The following is a 19633-nucleotide window of genomic DNA, read 5'->3' as shown; positions in this document are numbered from 1 at the left end:
ATTGGATAAAATTAAATGAACAGCCAATGGACGATGTTGTCACAAAAGAAAATGCAAATCTCGTTTCTTAGGAATTCACGCGATATTTGTTTGTACAATTTCATTGGCTTGTGGCAAACGAGGGTTCGAAATTTAAAAATGGTTGACAGCTTGTTGAAACATGCAGAAAATTTTCCGGTTCTTAGCTGCATGAACAGACACAACTAATTCTATTGTATTAACGCGTTCCATCTTGTTTTATTTATTTATTTTTACAAATCTTTTCCTGTTCAGCCTGTAATTCTAACCTAAATGTACACATGCCTGTTCACGCAACATCCAAATATTGAAACACTAAGTCCTGTCAAATTACAAAAGAGGTGCCATTTATTAACGAATCATATTTTGTTTGAATGAAAAAAAAACACAAGTTTTCATATATTTTATGAAATCATGCATTGTTTATATTGCACGTTTACATAAAAATATTCTCTTTGTTTTTCAAATAAAATTATTTCCATAATATTTATGTCAATATTCTGTAAAATTGCCTCTTGGCTCTTTATTATCGAAACTCGTACTCAAAAAGCATGTTGAGGAAGGTATTGTTCTTAGAGATTTTTTTTCAAATTCCTTAGCGTGTTTTAAACTCGGTTACAGTCAAAATTGGCCGGGTACTTGTTAGTATATTTTCCGTACCCAAGGTACATTTTAGTATACTTAAGAGTGCGCTAGGTACATGTAAGTAGCACCGGAGCGGACCATGGCAAACCAAGCTTTTATGGGTACATACATGAATGTACATCCCAGCGACATGGAGGGTCAATAGCTGGGAGTTGGATTATTGCAACTTAGAGCTTTCAACTCCCCTTTAACTTTTTGGCAGATCTCACTAAACCCTTCCCAAATGGATAACCTTAAAGCCAGCATATACATTCTTAGTAATGTTTGTTTATAACCAATTTAATGTTAATGTATCCCCAACTGTGTTTTAGCCCTTTATTTTTGTCCTATTTGAATAAGGTCCCTTCCTCCATGCATGATAAAAAACTTGACATATAAATTATAACTGTTAAACATTCATATTAATTTTAGGGAGATAATATGTAAATTATAATGAACTATACAAAAATGTTGCAATGATATCTGATATGCTACATATCACACCCCGCTTGCAGAATTGTATGCCAAAACAGCAAAGCGTGCGTAAAAAAGCCCTGTGTAAAATTCATTTATGGTAGAAAATTTGTTGATATTCAGCTTTATTTTTATCTTGGCTGTTTTCTGAGAAAACATTTGCTCTAAAATCAAAGTGCTTCCACCTACAACTTTGAAACTTTATATGTAGCTGCACCTTGATTATTTCTACACGCCACACCCATTTTTTGGTCACTAGGTCAAAGGTCAAGGTCTTTATGAGCTCTAATATAAATTCTAACACGGCACCGCACATGACTTGTTTTCATAATATACAAAGAAGGAAATCAAGTGTGGGTTATTCTGCAATAAATTATGGGCGGAGCTTTACGTTTTGATAATAGTTCAGAATAAATAAAGCAGGGGTTTTCAGCCTTATATAACAGAGGCCTATTAAAGGCCCCTTCCCAATTGAAAATTTCTTTAAAATCATGCAGTTTTCCCAAAAATACTAACTTACACCAGCTTTTTCATTTCCCAAAGCAGTTATATTAGCGAGTATTCTTACCAAAATGAGCAATTTCTTCCCAAAATCCATAGGCTAGGGCCTCTTCCCAATGAAGCGAGGAAAACCCCTGTAAAGAAAATATTGCAGTAAAATGCACATGCTAAAACCCACTCTTAAAGAAATGTAATAGATGTAGCATGTATATAAATGTACTGAAACAACAAATTGCATATTTGGTGTCAGCTTTTCAGTAGCATCAATAAACGTGACAACATTTAGTTCCTACGATTGGTGTTCTCAATGAAAGTGACGTCATTTGCAAAATATTTATAAATGAAAACGACGTCATATGTTTGTACAATTCAATGACGTCATTAGATAACAGGGTTCGACACTAAGGCACGTCCGACAGACATTGTCTAGTAAGATCGGTGGTCGGGCTAGTAAAACTGCGGGCTAGCTTGTCCGACTGGTCATCCATAAATTAAAATAAATCTATACTGATTCATATAACTATAAATAACTGCTGTGAAAACCTTTACTTTTAATGTGTAAAATTACTCTTGTATCCGTTATTTACATTAAAACAAAACTAGTATATTTAAATAAACGCGGAGCATTCACATAATTAATCGCTATTTTAGACGCAAAGGAGAGCTTCCTGTAGAAATTGCTTGTTTTAATTGGTCAAGTTGTCATGAATATTAATGATTTTCTGCAGTGACGTAAAACTGTAGAGCATGATTTTACGACTTCTATCGAAAATCGGTATCGTCAATGTAAACATTTTGTGCGTAGCAGACAAGATAATGTAATTTAAAGAATGGCTGTGTTCAAGTTCGGATTTTTGTCTGACAAATCAGTTAAAAAAAAGAATCCGACGCTTAACTGACACGAAACGTAAATATGAAGAAACACGAAAACGTCAATTTTATCCTAAATGGAAAATCGAGTCAGTTCCAATGGCTTGAATTTGACGAAGAATAGCAAAAAAAGGATTATTTTATTGTTTTACTCTATGCATAAAAAATCTGGTGTTCACTGATTATTTACTGATAAATCCTGATTAAACAGTTACATGACACAATTGTGTTCATTTTGCTATGTCATTTATGGTCTAGTAGACATCAGGTTCGGGCTAGTACATTTTAAGAGGAGCTGGTCCGACGGTCTTGCTGTAAAAAAAGCTAATGTCGAACCCTGGATAATGAACTTTGTACTAAGAATGGCGGAGTGTTGAAAAATATAATTCACATCCAAAAGCTTGAACCAAATCAATCAGAATCGTGTAAGAATCAAAATAATATTTTTCTATGATGGTTTGTTGTCGAATAACCCACAGTAAGGAGTATAGATGCGTGTTATCAAATCACTCGTGCTTCGCACTTGTGATTTAATTCCTATATATCTACATGTATACTCCTTACTGTGGGTTATTCGACAACAAACCATGATAGAAAAATATTATTTCTTAAACTTCTTGCCACTTACCTTTCTTCCTTTTCTTCTGACAAGCTTTCATTTATTCAAAACTGCACCTACAACCGAGTGTTGTGCTCTTGTATTATTAGCTTTATAAAACTGTCTTTTAAATGTTTATTTATCTAAATGTACAAAGGTTTCCCCAATGGTAGATTGATAGGGCTTTTCACCCTTATATACCAGGCCGTTCTCAATTGAAAATAAGGTCATTTTTTCCAAAATTGATAGAGGAATTTCCCAAATTGTATTTTTTTTTTTTACTTAGACATATTGGGCATCTCCCAAATTGAAAGCAATGAGCTCTAATATGATTAAGAATGCACCACAATGTGTCTTTTAAAACTTCTGCACAATGAAAAAGACCCTGTTACAAAAACGTTTAAAAACGCAGTATTCCCAAAATGAGCACTTATGGCGCATGAAATTCCCAATTTGAAAGGCTAGGGACTCTTCCCGATTTCCTTATGAAAGGCTCTGATTGATATGACTTGATGTGGTCAATTGTAAATGGAACTATAACAATAACACAGCGAAATTAGCTGAGATAGCATTAAAATAATCTATTCAGTGGCTGGCTTGTACAGGTCAAATACTTGTGGAGACAAATGTCTGAGTTGTGTTAAATAAGAAGTCAGTATTTGTCTAGAATGCTACATTACCTTTTGAATTGTTTATTTGTTATAATTTATTGTAGAAACTAGATGAGTTGGAGATGAAACATGCATGAACCCAGCAAGGAAAAGTCATGTAAACCTTCAAAGATTCTGGGAGGGACAGCAGAGTCTTTTATACCCCACGGGCAAGTACAGAAAATATCACAGGAGGGCAGTAAAAGTACATATATGATTATCCTTAGAAAGGATTGCATGAGCTCAAATTTATCAGATATAAAATCAACAGGATCAGGACAAGGTGCAAGCACTTTTCAGGATTATTGCGCAACAGTGGTTGAGGAGCCAAGAAAATCCAAGCCTAAAGTTTGTGACCGGGAAATCGATTCCCCAGCTGAAAGCGAAATTTTGTTGAGTAGGAGAAAGCCATGTCACAAGCCAGAGGACGTCAAATTAAACTTGTCAAACATTGATGATGAAGAGTATGACAGTAATCAGAGTGCTAGCAGTGTATTCCTTCGACAAGAGTCTGGCTATGTTGGTCAGGATTCTGGAATAGAGACTGATATTTTTACTTATAATTTTGCGCGTGTCAGTGACAAAGGTGCAATGAATACCTATTTCTTGAAGTCTCCTGTGTCTGCACCGCAGACAAGAAAGCCAGCCATAGAGCAACATCCATTACCATTGACTTTACAAGATATTGGCTTTGTGAGGCCAACAACTAGTGACAGGCAATCTGCTGCCAGGAAAATTGTTCTTGTAACTCCGACAGCAGCTGACGGTGTAACTAAAAGTGTTCTCAAAAAGTCCGTGACCTACACCCATGATGCTGTGCCAGTGATTGACAAGTCATCCAACCCATTTCTTACACCTGCCACATTACTGCCAAAAAACAATCCCAAAGCGGTGCCAACATTCAGCAATATTTCACCAATTAACCAGCAATTTGTAAGGCCACTTACCAGCAGATTTATACCAATAAGTCCTGCAGATTCATCCAGTCACTCTACCTCAGCAGGGCCATTAACATCTACACCAATATATATAGAGGCCAAACGGCGAGCACATAGCAAACAGGACTCGGACACCCATAGACCTGTGTACATCATACCATCGCCATTTACTCGTCAAAACACACATTTTCTTACACAGCATAGTTCTTCCCCTGTGAATCCTGTTTATACGCCAAATTTAAATAACAGTTCAGGCTTCATCAGTGGCAGTAGTAGTTTGGAGACCCCTGAATCATCATGGTCCTTTGAACAAACAAATGTCTGGAGCTCAGACCCGGTAAATAATGGATCATATAACGTGGATAGTAGCAATGAAGCACTTGAACATGTTCGTCTTAACAGGAAGTCAAGCCTGGAAGTTACAGATGGCTCAGGTGGTGTGGTCATTAGTATGGACAATGAACTGGAAAGTCTGGATCTTGGTATGGAATCGCTCACCAGTTCACAGGAATCTTCTGATAATGGAGAGAGAAGTACGTTTTATTTTACCAAATGTTCACAGCCTTAACGTGCACATCGACAAACAATTTTCAAGAATATGATTACCTTTTAATTTGTTTTTTAACAATTGATTTATTAACTAATCAGGGGTCTCTGTCCCTGTCCATCCCATCCTGTATGGAACTAATGCATTAATTCTGTATTTGACAGACTTCAGTATGTGCATGCTTCCAGTAATGTAGCATTGATTAATTCTGTTTGAAATGGCTACTTGCTGATGTGTTACAAATTTACAGTTTTAACTTCCTAGAAACTGGTCCTAAGTGCGTATTTACATAAAGACCTTTGATTTCAGCTGACAGCTAAAGCTTGCAGTTTTTTAGGCATGTGTTTAATTGATGTCATCGGGTGACACTGTTGTGGTTGTCAAGGACTTGTGTATTTAACTGGTTTTATTGTTGTTTCAAATGGAAATATGATTGCAAGGAAGTTAAAACTGTTTTTTGTGTAGAAAAAAGTAAATGTATAAAATTGGGGTGTGTATGAAAATATATTAAGCACTTTCATGCGCATTTGCCTGAAGAGAGTTGTGTATTTTTTGTTGTTTTTCTGCATCGGTTTTTTATTTAAGTAACAAGTAATAAAGAAAATATAATGAAAGAGATTCCTAATGTAAATTTTTTATTTGGGTTTTTAATAATGAAACCAACAATAATGTTATGTGTTATTTTATATTCATTTTTTATTAGAATGGATTTTTGCTGAAGATTTGAGGAAGTGTGCGATGTTCAATGGGACTTCTTTTTTTTCTTTTTTGACTCGTACTCTTCGCCAAGTAAGGAGTCTAATGAAAGAATTCTGTTTTAAAAAACTAGTGAAACCGGCACTGCTCATGTCCCTTTAACATTAACCAGGCTCTAAGGATTTTGGTAAGTGTGACCCAAATAGTCATTTTATATCTGCTGTTGTTGGCGAAATATTTTAGACGATTGCTTGATTGTTAGTATTTCATTTATTTGCAGAAGCTTTAAGGGAAGATATTAATTATATTTGACCAAGGAATTAACTGTAATTAAGTCTCACGCATTGAAGATGTAGTAAATGTTGATATTTCAGGCAGTGGCAGCGTGCTTAATCGCTCGCTGACCAACATTCAGTGGTTGAAGGGCATGCAGCTGAAGGAGAAGGAAGAGCAGGCAGCCCAGTCCCAGCCCAACCCCTACCAGAATGTGCAGTGGACACTGCTCTCCAGAGAGGAAATTGCAAAGGTTCACACATATATTGCATATTCAGGGCTGTCGCTGCCATTCGCTATTGTTGCCAAATGCAAAAGTTTTTGAAAAGCGGCAATACATTACAATCTTTCAATTTGCGTAAACAAGTGGCAATTAAAATCAATTTGATGTGTAGAATGGCTGGTCAAAACAGCAGTCTATGCCATTAGTTGTCCCATGTTCAGGTCATTCAAAGTTGAACAATTAAATGGACAATCAGGAGACTTTAGACTTCTTGAAATTGTTCTTAGATGATGCCTTGACAGCGTTTTTTTTCGTTCAAATTTGGAGCCAGTATTCCCAATGAAAAAAAGGATATTGTTACATGTATATAGATCTCAATATTTTTTTCAACTCCTGTCGAGCATCTCCCATTAAACCTTAGTGAACATAATATTGAAAGCACTTGTATTCCTAATTTTTGAAGCACTTGTTAGCGAAACGGCAACAAACTAATTTCACAATTTTAGTAAAAATAGCATGATTTTTCCCATGAATCCAAAGGGACCTGACCCCATTCCCATAATGGTGAATAAAAAACGCTGCTAGATTATTTGCCTTGTGCCATCTAACTAGACCTCCTCAAAGTTAAATGGCTAAGAAAACTCAAGAATGAGATAAAAGGAAGAGGTAAACTCTGCTGAAATAAAGGTTTTCCTGGCACTGGCAATAAATATAAGGCTCCGGTTTCAGGTCAGCTTTTGAATCTCTGCTGTTTAATGAGATTTTAAATTATTATAAAAATAAATAAAGATCAGATATTTGTAACAAAATACATGTTTGATTCAATGTTAAATTGTTTTTGTCCCCTACCGGTTTCACTGGAGGGGACTTATGGTTTTCGCTCTGTGCGTCCGTCGGTCCGTCAGTCTGTCACACTTTTCTGGATCCTGCGATTACTTTTAAAGTTCTTAATATTTTTTCATGAAACTTGAAACATGGATAGATGGCAATATAGACATTATGCACGTCATTTCATTTCGTACCTAATTCTGGTTGCTATGGCAACAAATAGACTAGAAATACTGCTGAAAGTGGTGGTTTTCTGGATCCTGGGATAACTTTTTAAGTTTCATTATATTTTTAATGAAACTTGAAACATGGATAGATGGCAATATGGACATTATACACGTCATTTCATTTTGTTCCTAGGTCTAAAATTCTGGTTGCTATGGCAACAAATATATTAAAAAAATGGTGCAATTTCTGACAATGGTGGAGCCGGTAGGGGACTTATATTGCTTGGTAATAGTCTTGTTAAATTTACAAGGAAGTAAATAAAAATACTGATTTAATCACTATTTTTTTAAGTAAATTTTCCTGTACCGGTCAACAACATACACATTTTAAAGTTCCATACAATCAATTAAAAATAAGAGAAAGAAAGGTTTTATTTACTAATGTCTTGTAATAATTTAAATGCAGCCTGTTGAAATCAACCACCCATTTCAGCCTTTATTATAGAAATTAATCAGATATTACATATTATTATACCTCACTTTAATTCACAATGCTAAACTCCCATTTGCCATCGTGACATAGAAATACTGTCAGAGAGACCCAGCGGTAAAAAATTACTGTCCAAAAAATACAGTCGCCCGCTACCTTGGCAATCACGTGCCACCAGCGGGAAAAAATTTACTGTCACAAAAATTCTGTATCCCGCTGCCTTAGCAATCACATGCGGAATGTTAAAAAATTAAACTGTCCCATTCGCCCATGCGCAGTACGCAGATGTCCGTTGTGTTTGGATAATTAAAATATCCATTGCGCTGAAACTGTGTTGTAGAATAGATTAATGCCATTATTTAAGCTTTTACAGGAGTCATAAAAAAATCAGATTAGTATAAACGACACGCTTACCTCAATGGCAACTTCGCCTTGGTTGACAGTTTTTCCTCAAGTTGACAAATTTACTGTCACCCATGTAATATTTATATACTGTTACATAGCAGATTAACGGTTAAATATATTAATGAAACTAAGTTTAATACACCAATAACACAACATTTACACTTAAATGTGTTTGTTTAAATTGTTTATATTTTTTATGTTTTCCCTAAACTGCCAAATGATGTTGTTTCTGATTAATAATGATTGGCATGATGTCACGAGGGGTTGGGGGCATATGTCTCTGACCGCGGAACTCTTGTTTGTTTGTATTGCTCAACAAACTTGATTAATTTTGTTCAACTTCAAAACAATTTATGTTCTTGTAATGCAGTTGCCAATACTGTACATATAATTATTATTTCTGTTAAATTATAATACTGATGGCTGCTCTTTTTTTTCTGAATAATTAAAAAATATGTGACATGTATGTGAACATTTGTGTAACAAAACTCATAGAGAATGTAAAATACTGGTGAGAGATTATCTTTCACAGCAGTTATTGTCAGTATTCTGCAGTGTTCATAGATGATTATTTGATATAATATTGTTCAACAATCAATTTATTTTATAACAGCAATACTACTTTTAGGCACAAATAGAAAGTATTTAAATAATATACATGTATAATGCGATCAAAATCAGGACTTCTTTGTAGATCTGTGGAGAGTTCCTTGAAGAGAAGCGTCCCCCATTCTCCTACATGGCTCTCATTCAGATGGCTCTGTGCAGCCAGCCGGACCGCAGGATGAAGCTCAAGGAAATCAATCAGTGGATTGAGAACACATTCCCCTACTACAAGCAGAATGAGCGTCAGGGATGGAAGGTACAACTAAAAACAATGCCATTCTGACCTCATGTTCTTAATTGTTATATTGTTCTTGTGATAAGATTTGTTGGAAATCAGTAGCAAATGTATACCTGTTTGTAAGAAAAATGCATCATTAGCAAATTTGTGTTGAAGAAAATGTTTGAATAATTAAACATTCATAAGATCTTAAAAGTTATTTCTTCATTGTCAACTGTTACATAACTGTCACTGTGTAATCATGTTCCTGTACCATGGACCAATTGAAGTTGGCAGAATAATTTGTATTGTAATTTATATTGATTATGATTGAGCTTGTTTTAAAAATGTATAATATAAATTATCTTAACATTAAAAAATAAGTCTATTTTGTTGTGTCTTTCAGAATTCAATTCGTCACAACTTGTCTTTGTACAATATCTTTGAACGAGAGAAGGGCAAGAGACATGGCTCCTATTGGACACTCAAGTCAGATGTGGAGCCCAAGACGAAATCCTACATGAAGCTTAAGCCCTCAAATGGTGAGAATGTCATAGTATAGTGGGCAAAGCTTCACTAATTTTGTGAAGGTTACAAAAATGAGTGAAGCTTGATAGGGGTTATAATGGATTTTGTATCTGTCTGCACAAAGGGGGACAAGGTTGTGGAGTGACCTACTTCCACATTTCTCATGCATTTTCACGATTAATTGAAGATGTGCATTAACATGCTTCTCATTCACACTGATCCACACATTCCTTATTTATTTGTTCTGGAAAGAACTGACAAAGCAGTCTGTATATATTCATCACGTTTGATACAACGCTCTTGTTTCAGTTGTACTTTTTTGTGTATCATGCATGTAAATCAAACAATATAAAATTACTTCCTTCTGAAAACTTCTTTACTTTTTACCTTAATTTCCAGCAGAGACCCCTGACGTGCAACGGTCAACGCCTTCCCTGCCCTCTCAGATTCCCCTGATCCCCCTGCACACCTCAGGGAGTCAGTTGTCTGCCATAACACCCCAGGCCTTCCATCAATCACTCAACCTGCCCCTCCCCATGTATTGTAACTCAAAGAAGAAAGGTGCGCCATGTGCATTTTGTACCTGTTTCCTCTACCAATGTTTAGTTAAAAATTTCAGTAAATTATATTTAATAGTGAAGAAAAATGCTTCCCCTAGTGATTAAGTTAAAATTCTGTATGAAAATTCAGTGTTATAAACAGGAACTATTTACAAATTATGTATTTATCAATTATGTGGTTAATTAATAAGTTGTTTGCGTTTTAAATGTATTTTAGAAGTCCAATGCCTTTGCTTGTTGGTCTATTTTATGTGCACCAACATTGCTGCCCTTATAGCATATCCATATACCATACATAATGTTGATTTTGCAGGCCCCCCTCCCATTCTTCCCCGCCCCACATCTTCCAATTCAGCGCCATACCCTGCCCCCCAGACGTACCACCTGATCCCCCTGGGCAACATGGGCGATGCATTCAGCCCCTTGCATGCCTCAGGGCACATGTACTTCAACCTCAGTGGCCACACCTCTGCCTGCCCCAGCCCAATCATCTCGGAAGGTAACGGCAAGAAATGTTCTTTTTGTTTTGTGCAATGAAAATTTTCTCACTGCATGGAACATGTTTGTGTTAAGAAATGTATGTAAAATACATTAATACAGACCATACAATTAATGTTAAAATGAAAAAAAATGCATTCACTTTTTTTAATCCATTTAAAACCAAATGGAAACCCAGAATGGATCACAGAAATATTAAAGGGTATGCTACAAGTTTACAAAACTTAGATTTGATACTTTTTGTCATGCGCAATTTTCTGACAGGTGATACATTGCTTTAGTTTTTGCTCATTGTAAACATGTATACATAAGTACTTGAACATTTAATACAGTAATAAAGACCAATTTAATGCGATATGGCTGGGAACAAGATTTTGACCCATCTGATCAATAATGACTTTCGGTTAAGCATATATTATGAAAGTGCTACATCTGACAAATCAAAACCTGAAATTTGAGCATCCAATTCCTAAAAATGACGAAGTTATGTCCTTTTTGTGTTTCCTGTCAAAACACATAAAAGCGTCATTTTGAATAAAATGACGTTATTAAATAAGCATCAGTGCATATTATGCTCATCAGTTTATTTTGATAATAACACCATTACTAGCATATGTCGATGAACATAATTGATAACAAAATACAGAATTAATTGTAGTATTATAAATCATAGATACTTGTGGTTGCCATGGAAACAAACATCATCTTTTTTCATATTCACAGTGCCCCAGATAATTATTTGAGAAATAGGGTTTCCACCCATTGATTTTGAAAAATAGGGTGATTTCCTTCTTGAAATAGGGTGAAATGATTAATAAAAATGCATACCTTTATATCACTGATGTTTTACCTTGTGGAAGATGCTCACTTGTATTGATTCAATAAAACTTTAAACTATCATAATTAACTTTAATAAACTGATGTTTCATAACATTTTTAATCATTGAAACTGTCCTTAATATAAACTTAAAACAAAAAAAATCGATAACACTAATGATCATTTGGCTCATGCTTTCTAGGTTCGAAACAGTTTGCGATAGACTGATATTTTTGCGCAACAATAGCGGGCGTCTTTCGACCTCTCTTAGATATTTGTATTTCGCATCGTTATAGAAACTGAAAGAACAGGCGCTTTATAAATACATGTACAATGAGCGACGGATAAAGCCAGATTAAAAACGCATGTAAGTCGAGGAAAATAATTTGATCAGACGCTTTATTTAACTATGAAATCTAGAACGCAGAGTTTGAATAAAGCTTGACTGTTTTCATGCTCCGTCATCCAGGCGCTTGCTTAATAAAGACGCGTGACAATAATTATTTCAAAGAGAAAATACCGAAAATAAGCAAAGCATTTTCGATTGAAGCTATTGTGTCGTACGCATCGAATTTGACAAATATGCGTACAAATCAAAATGGTTGCGTTTTCAATACGCATGTTATTTAATTTCTTTGCGTTTTTAGACATTTTAATAGGGTGAAAGACGCAGATACGAAGCTTATCTGGGGCACTGTATTCATTACCATTTTAAAGAATTGAATACAAAAACATAACAGCAAAATCACAAAAATGCCCTTGAAAGATATGGAACATCATAAACATGTTTATAATTTAAAAAAAATGTAAGCACATTTTCTGGAAATAGGTGTGTATTCAGAAATTGAACATTTTGTATAACTACGAACTTGAAACACAAATGAATAACTGCTCATGATACAATTTGTGATGTGCATCCATACTGCCAGACACATATTTTTAGTCCCCTACTGGTTTCACCGGAGGGGACTTATGGTTTTGTCTCCGTCCGTCACACTTTTCTTGATCCTGCGATAACTTTTAAAGTATTGAATATTTTTTCATGAAACTTGGAACATGGATAGATGGCTTTATGGACATTATGCACGTCACTTCATTTCGTTCCTACGTCAAAAATTCTGGTTGCTATGGCAATTAATAGACTAGAAATACTGCTGAAAATAGTGTTTTTTCTGGATCCTGGGATAACTTAAAGTTCTGAATATTTTTTCTTGAAACTTGAAACATGGATAGATGGCAATATGGACATTATGCACGTCATTTCATTTTGTTCCGACGTAAAAAATTCTGGTTGCTATGGCAACAAATAGACTAGACATACTGCTGAAAATGGTGGTTTTCTGGATCCTGCGATTACTTTAAAAGTTCTAAATATTTTTTCATGAAACTTGCAACATGAATAGATGGCAATATGGACATTATGCGCGTCATTTCATTTTGTTCCTACGTCAAAAATTCTGGTTGCTATTGCAACAAATAGACTAGAAATACTGCTAAAAATGGTGGTTTTTCTGGATCCTGCGATAACTTTTAAAGTTCTTAATATTTTTTCATGAAACTTGAATTATAGATAGATGGCAATATGAACATTATGCACGTCATTTCATTTCGTTCTGACATAAAAAAATCTGGTTGCTATGGCAACAAATATACTAGACATACTGCTGAAAATGGTGGTTTTCTGGATCCTGCGATTAATTTTAAAGTTCGTAATATTTTTCATGTAACTTGAAACATGGATAGATGGCAATATGGACATTATGCATGTCATTTATTTCATTCTGACTTCAAAAATTCTGGTTGCTATGGCAACAGATAGACTAGAAATTCAGCTGAAAATGGTGGTTTTCTGGATCCTGCAATAACTTTTAAAGTTCTTAATATTTTTTCATGAAACTTGAAACATGGATAGATGGCAATATGGACATTATGCACGTCATTTCATTTTGATCCTAATTAAAAAAAATTGGTTGCTACGGCAACAAATATATATATAAAAAAATCTGGAATTTCTTACAATGGTGGAACCGGTATGGGACTTATATATGGCTTGACAATAGTCTTGTTAAGAAGTCATATATCTACAACATTATCAGTGATTTTATTTTTAGAACACATACCAGGCATACAATACAATACATGTATATATTATTCTACTCAGCAATTTTTTTCCTTGTTTATAAAGTACTAGAAAGCAGTACTTTTCCAATTTGGAAAAAAAACTACAAATTTCCTGATTGCTGTATTTTCAATCTTTATGAACAAGCAAAAACAAAATGATAATACAAGCACCATACATCTGTTTACAGTATCGGCAGCTGTTGCCTCCATCCAAGTGTCTAGCGCCAGCCCTGTCCCCCCTGAGCAATACTGTGATCCTGCCTCGCTCAGCCAAGAGCATATCTACACCAAGAAGTCTGCCAGCATAGTCAAACAGGCCTGGATACATAGTCAGACTATGGAGTCTGCCTCCTCTGTCGACAGTGACAGTCTGCCTAATGAAACAGCCAGTTCCAGTGATGTGGCAAGTTCTGCCGAGCTTAGTGGCGCTAGAAACAATACCAAGCGCCCCAGAGTGAGGCCTGGCCTGCCAAAACCAATGATGTATAAGAATGAAGCTAATAATAAGCATGCCAAAGTGCCTGGATCAAAGCGTAGGAAGCTGAATGCCAAAGAGCTGCAAGAGATGGAGCTAGAGAGTTCGGATGATGAAGATGGAAGTAAGTTTATTTCAAAACTAGAGAAAGAAATCCTGTCCTGCACCTATGACTCTGCTGATAATGAAGACGTTATTGATGAATTGCTAACAACGTCTACACCGGCTGTCAAGAAGAGAAGGCCCCTTGACATCCAGTCATCTCCAATCCACTCCAACACTCCAATCAAAGGAACGCTCTTCGATGACAGCTTCTTAGATTCTCTTGGTGAAAAGAAAGGCCTCTCACCAAGTTTTTCCTCAGAATACACAGAAATGAAAGCCAATGATTGTCCCATGTCTCCCCTGTTAGATTTCGAAGCACTGCCCTTTTGCTCTCCTGATAAAATGCATGATGGTCCGGGCCACGAAGACAACCCAAATCTTTCTCGAATTCTCAATGAACTGGATGATGTGAACCCGGAAACTTTTCCAAATCTTAACTGGAGTGTCATCCAACAGATGGTGGACAGCATGGATACTACTGAATCTCCTGATGAACAGATATAGGCACTTGGTATCAGTATTGTTAACAGTATTTGTGAAACCAGTACTGGTTTACGCTACAAATGTTTAAAAATAATTCAGCTGTCATATGTTAAGCACGCTATTTATTTTATTCACATGTCTTTGAATGTTGGTTTTAAAATCTATACAATTGTTTGTTTGATTTGGATTTGGTTGTGAAAATATTTATTGGTATGATTGCTTTCGGTAGGCTTGTACATTTATAGTGTTGAAATATAAAAAAGCATTTACATGGAAACTCAACTGCCGTCTTGAGAATTTATCACCCATCTTGAGAATTTACTTAATCATTCAGTAAAAAGGAAATCCAGCAATGTTCAATATAATAAAAGTTCCTTGTTTGCTAATTGAAAACAGTAATGCATTATATTTAAACATAATCTCATGATAAGTAGATCAAATATATTGTTTACAATATACCCCGCCATAGGCGGAGGGATATTGTTTTGGCGTTGTCTGTCCGCCCGTCCTTCCGTCCGTCCGGCACTTTTGTGTCCGGAGCCATATCTTGGAAATTCTTTGGCAGATTTCATTGAAACTTGGTATGAGTATATATATGGATTAGAGGATGATGCACGTCGAATGGCATTGTACACCATTGAATAATAACGGAGTTATGGCCCTTTATATTTTGAAAAAATGCTTTTTGTGTGTGTCCAGAGCCATATCTTGTGTCCAGAAGTATAATGGCGGGGGATATCAATTCAATGAATTTGCTTGTTCATATTCTACTTACATTGATCATTTTATTGTCATACTATTAAACTATGAAATTTATTTTGTGATATTTATAGATCTTCTTGTTATTGTTTTATTTGTTACCTGTGTGCTTGTAAGTATTCTCATTTGATTTATATAGTTTGCTCATGTTTTTGGCTGGGGATATTTTTCAAAGGCACACTTGTTTTGTTGGAACAAACATTGTATTGTGTATTATATTGTTGCCAAATAATGCATACACACATATATAAAATAGCATTTCATGATATCACATCGATGAAAATGTGCTCAGCATAGCCATACACATAGGCTAGACCTGTGTATCCCTGTTTTGGCACTTGACTGTGATATAAAAAAAAACGTGTATATATAAAAAAAGTATAATTCAGTTCGTTCCTTCTGTCTGTTTGTCAAAGAAGATCAAATAACTGGTTTGTAACAAATGCTACCTCCACAAACAACCTGTTTGTCAGAAAAAGTACATTTATCAGCCCCAAAGATTAAACTAATTTTATTAATGAATTAACCAATTTCAGTGATATTGTTTTATTTATAATATACTGACAGACTTAAATGTCAAGCCCTTTACTTGATGTATGAATTGAGTTCCATATGTGTAGTTAAGTATTTGACATGCACTCTACTGCCAAGTTGTTGTTATGAGTGAGTCAGCACATTGTTTTTAAAAATAGCTTGGGATAGTTGTTATACTATACCAGCTGTTAGTGTACAATTCAAGACTAAAGATCCAATATTCCAGGCTAAAAATATTTTAAGTAAAATAACTTGAGGTATTCTTTAAAATGGAACAGTATTAAATTATATTATATTTTCAAGTACAATTCATGCACTTCTTCACTCTACAAATACTTGAAGTAAATTTACAAAAGAATACTTAAATTGAAGTATATTCAAAGAATAATTATTTGCTGGTACATATATCTACTAGTATTAAACAATCTTCTGCTGAAATGTATTTTTAAATGTACTTTTGAGCATTTTTCGGCACCATTTCATAGTTTCAAGTATTTGATAACACCAGGTACATGTACGCAGGCTATATTGGAACATTTGGGTATTTCATCTGTGTTCAAATTTAATGTTTGTAACATTGTCGTTTTAAAGACATAAATTATGCCAAGAGAAAAATATCTTATGTTATTGATGTATTTGTATAAAGATCATATCTGGAAAAGTTCTGGATATTGGAAGTGCTGGTGCAGCAATTTTGACAGTGTTGTTGATTGATAGTGGTATTGAATTGTCCAGTTGCTGGATCTCGTATAAGAATATTAATTTAAATCCATGGAAACAGAATCAAAGCAGTGCTTTGCGCTCATTCATGTATTAACACCAAAAATAAGTGTTCTTGGTATTTTTAAATAATAATTATTTACTGTTATAATCAATCGCCACTACTACATAACGGATATAACAATTCAATAAAATTGTAAGAGTTTATGATTTCTTTTTAAGTTAGACTATTTGAGTCGTGTTCTGAGAAAACTGGGCTTAAGGCATGTGCGAAAAGTGTCGTCCCAGATTAGCATGTGCAGTCCGCACAGGCTAATTTGGACGACACTCTGCTTTTATGACATTTTTCATTTAAAGGAAGTCTCTTAGCAAAAATCCAATTGAGGCGGAAAGTGTCATCCCTGATTAGCCTGTGCGGACTGCACAGACTAATCTGGGACGACACTTTACACACATGCATTATGCCAAGTTTTCTCAGAATGCGACTCATTTAATAAAAGTCTGCTTTACTACTCGACCAAATGTTGACGTCTGTGTATTTCTCTGGTAAAGGTTTATTTGCATCATCGCCATAGGTATATGTGCACATCTCCATATCACTGTATGAACTACAGGTATTCCATTTAAATTTAAAACAAGTCCTGGGGCATTGTGTGATGTCACTGACAAAGTTTCATTCAAATGAACTGCAATTGAGTAAAATAATGACCCTTAACACTAAGAAATTTGATTAAGGTAAATGTTTAACACATATCCATATTACTACAGGTATTAAATTATAACTTCAAATGTGTTTGGGGTCATCTTCTGATGTCACTGACCAATTTCTATAACTCTGACCTGCAATTTAGCAGAATCTTTGTTCTCCAAAAGAACATGATCAATAAAAGGGAAAAAAATTGTGCTCTTGTTTTTATGAAAATCATCTTAAAGATTTTTTTAAACTTTTCTTTTGAAAAACAATGAAATCCTAACAAAATCCAAGCACATTTATTGTTTCATAGTTAAAAAAAATGTGTGTCCAGATGCAATTGTATACTGTTTATAAAGAAACTGATTGTAACCTAGTCCTTTGATATTAATTATTGAAATAAAGACATAGATACTTTATTTGGATGATAGAAGCAGTTTCCGTAGTAACCTTAATTTTTTATGAAACTTTTTTTTTACCCTTTTAATTATATCACTCTCAACTAGTTTTTGTATATTGATATAATGTGTAAGAATGAAGTGAACTGTTCATATAATGACTTTATTCTTGAAATGAAGTGCAATAAACATCAAAAGGTTTCAATTTCTCGTCCTATTTTTTGATCTGCAGAGAGTTCATATATATTCATACATATTCAAACATATAGTTGAAAATAATGTATATTGGTTTGTCTGATACTATAGTTACTAAATGAAATATTGTCACAAAAACGAAAAGAATGTTATGCAAGTCATTTAGTCTCTGCACAATAAGCAGAAATGATGATTCAAAGCACTATACATTTACAGTCACTTCTGAGTTTTATTCAGTAATTCTAAAATATGATTCTATTATCATTATGCGTTTCAATATATATGACTATATTTGCTACATTCTAAATAAATAAACTGATTGAAAGCCATTAATACGTTGTACATGTGACTACATGATGTATGTATAATGTACTAGAATAATCACATCTCTAGGCAGTCATTTATCGGTATACTTTTAAATGCTTTGATGTGGCATGGCCAGTGTGCAATTAAACAATTATTTGCTTCCTTAGCATGTGGAAGGCGTGCAGACTTAGCATAACAAGGCTATTGTAAAGCAATATGGTCCCCTACCGGCTCCGCCATTGTCAGAAATTACACCATATAAAAAAAATTGGTTGCCATAGCAACCACAATTTTTGACGTAGGAACAAAATGAAATGACGTGCATAATGTCCATATTGCCATCCATCCATGTTGCAAGTTTCATGAAAAAATATTAAGAACTTTTAAAGTTAGCGCAGGATCCAGAAAAGTGTGCAGGATCCACCATTTTCAGCAGTATTTCTAGTCTATTTGTTACCATAGTAACCATAATTCTTGATGTAGGAACAAAATTAAATGATGTGCATAATCTCCATATTGCCATCTGTCCATGTATCAAGTTTCATGAAAAAATGTGAAGAACTTTAAAAGTTATCGCAGGATCCAGAAAAGTGTGACGGACAGACGGACACACAGAGCGAAAACCTTAAGTCCCCTCCGGTGAAACCGGTAGGAGACAATAACACTCATATGATACCACTTTTTCCTTTCTGTAATTGTTGGATGAAAATAATTCAGGTTGTCAATAAAAAACCATTTTACTTCTGCTTCAAACGAATTTTACCAAAGCAACCGCATTAACACTTGTTTTATTTGAAGAGCAAAAAGTCTTTAGATGAATAAGAATTTTATATAAACTTGTCTTGCAATAGTTAATCAAGGAGACCAGTCGTCAACTTGCTGGAGTAACCCCTAAAATATCTATATTATATAAGGACGTGTATAAAATGGTCTATACTGGATTTACATTTTGTATGGTTGCTCTTTGTTGGGGGGGGGGGGGCGTATAGATTAGTCTATTTCGTCATTCCAATTGTCCGTGGTATTTTGTTGCCTTCAGTGTTGAAACTTTACACACGAAAACCAGCCTGCCAAACTGGAGCAAGTCCATATAATGTACTCAACATAACCAGCGTGTTTGCCTTTTTAAACGAACAAAAAGTTCACATTCTTTAAATTGGGTCATATGTTACTAAAAAGTAACAATAGAGCTTTAATTAATAGAATTATGCAATTTGATGATACTTTATTATGTACTTGCAAATTGACAGTAGAAGTGATCATTGACAAAATGTCAAAAAATCAGATAATAGTGGGGTATTTAGTGAAAAGTCAAAAA

The 19633-nt window shown here is 34.7% G+C and overlaps 1 protein-coding gene across 3 annotated transcripts; it reads left to right on the top strand.

Moving 5' to 3' along the window:
* Window positions 1–92: 92 nt before the first annotated feature.
* On the top strand, window positions 93–17627 carry LOC127847048 (uncharacterized). Of its 3 annotated transcripts, none has more exons than XM_052378578.1 (8): window positions 93–214; window positions 3801–5206; window positions 6291–6442; window positions 8997–9164; window positions 9532–9667; window positions 10056–10214; window positions 10527–10712; window positions 13838–17627. In XM_052378578.1, exons 2-8 carry the CDS (start codon window positions 3826–3828, stop codon window positions 14731–14733), a joined length of 3078 nt encoding a protein of 1025 aa, XP_052234538.1. In that variant the 5' UTR covers window positions 93–214; window positions 3801–3825; the 3' UTR covers window positions 14734–17627. The 3 variants fall into 3 exon arrangements, with proteins under 3 accessions (XP_052234538.1, XP_052234537.1, XP_052234539.1); XM_052378577.1 differs by having other exon boundaries at window positions 10053–10214; XM_052378579.1 differs by lacking the exon at window positions 10056–10214.
* Window positions 17628–19633: the final 2006 nt, after the last annotated feature.

Source organism: Dreissena polymorpha, chromosome 10 (genome assembly GCF_020536995.1).
Source record: "Dreissena polymorpha isolate Duluth1 chromosome 10, UMN_Dpol_1.0, whole genome shotgun sequence".
Taxonomy (NCBI): domain Eukaryota; kingdom Metazoa; phylum Mollusca; class Bivalvia; order Myida; family Dreissenidae; genus Dreissena; species Dreissena polymorpha.
This window is presented reverse-complemented; position numbering and strand designations above follow the sequence as displayed.

What these genes read in the sequence shown, in the direction of transcription:
- LOC127847048 (XM_052378577.1), top strand. Translation starts at nt 3,826, where the DNA reads ATGCATGAACCCAGCAAGGAAAAGTCATGTAAACCTTCAAAGATTCTG. An exon ending in ATGAGCGTCAGGGATGGAAG is followed by an intron (nt 9,165 to 9,531) that starts GTACAACTAAAA and finishes TGTGTCTTTCAG; the next exon opens with AATTCAATTCGTCACAACTT. An exon ending in TTGTAACTCAAAGAAGAAAG is followed by an intron (nt 10,215 to 10,526) that starts GTGCGCCATGTG and finishes TTGATTTTGCAG; the next exon opens with GCCCCCCTCCCATTCTTCCC.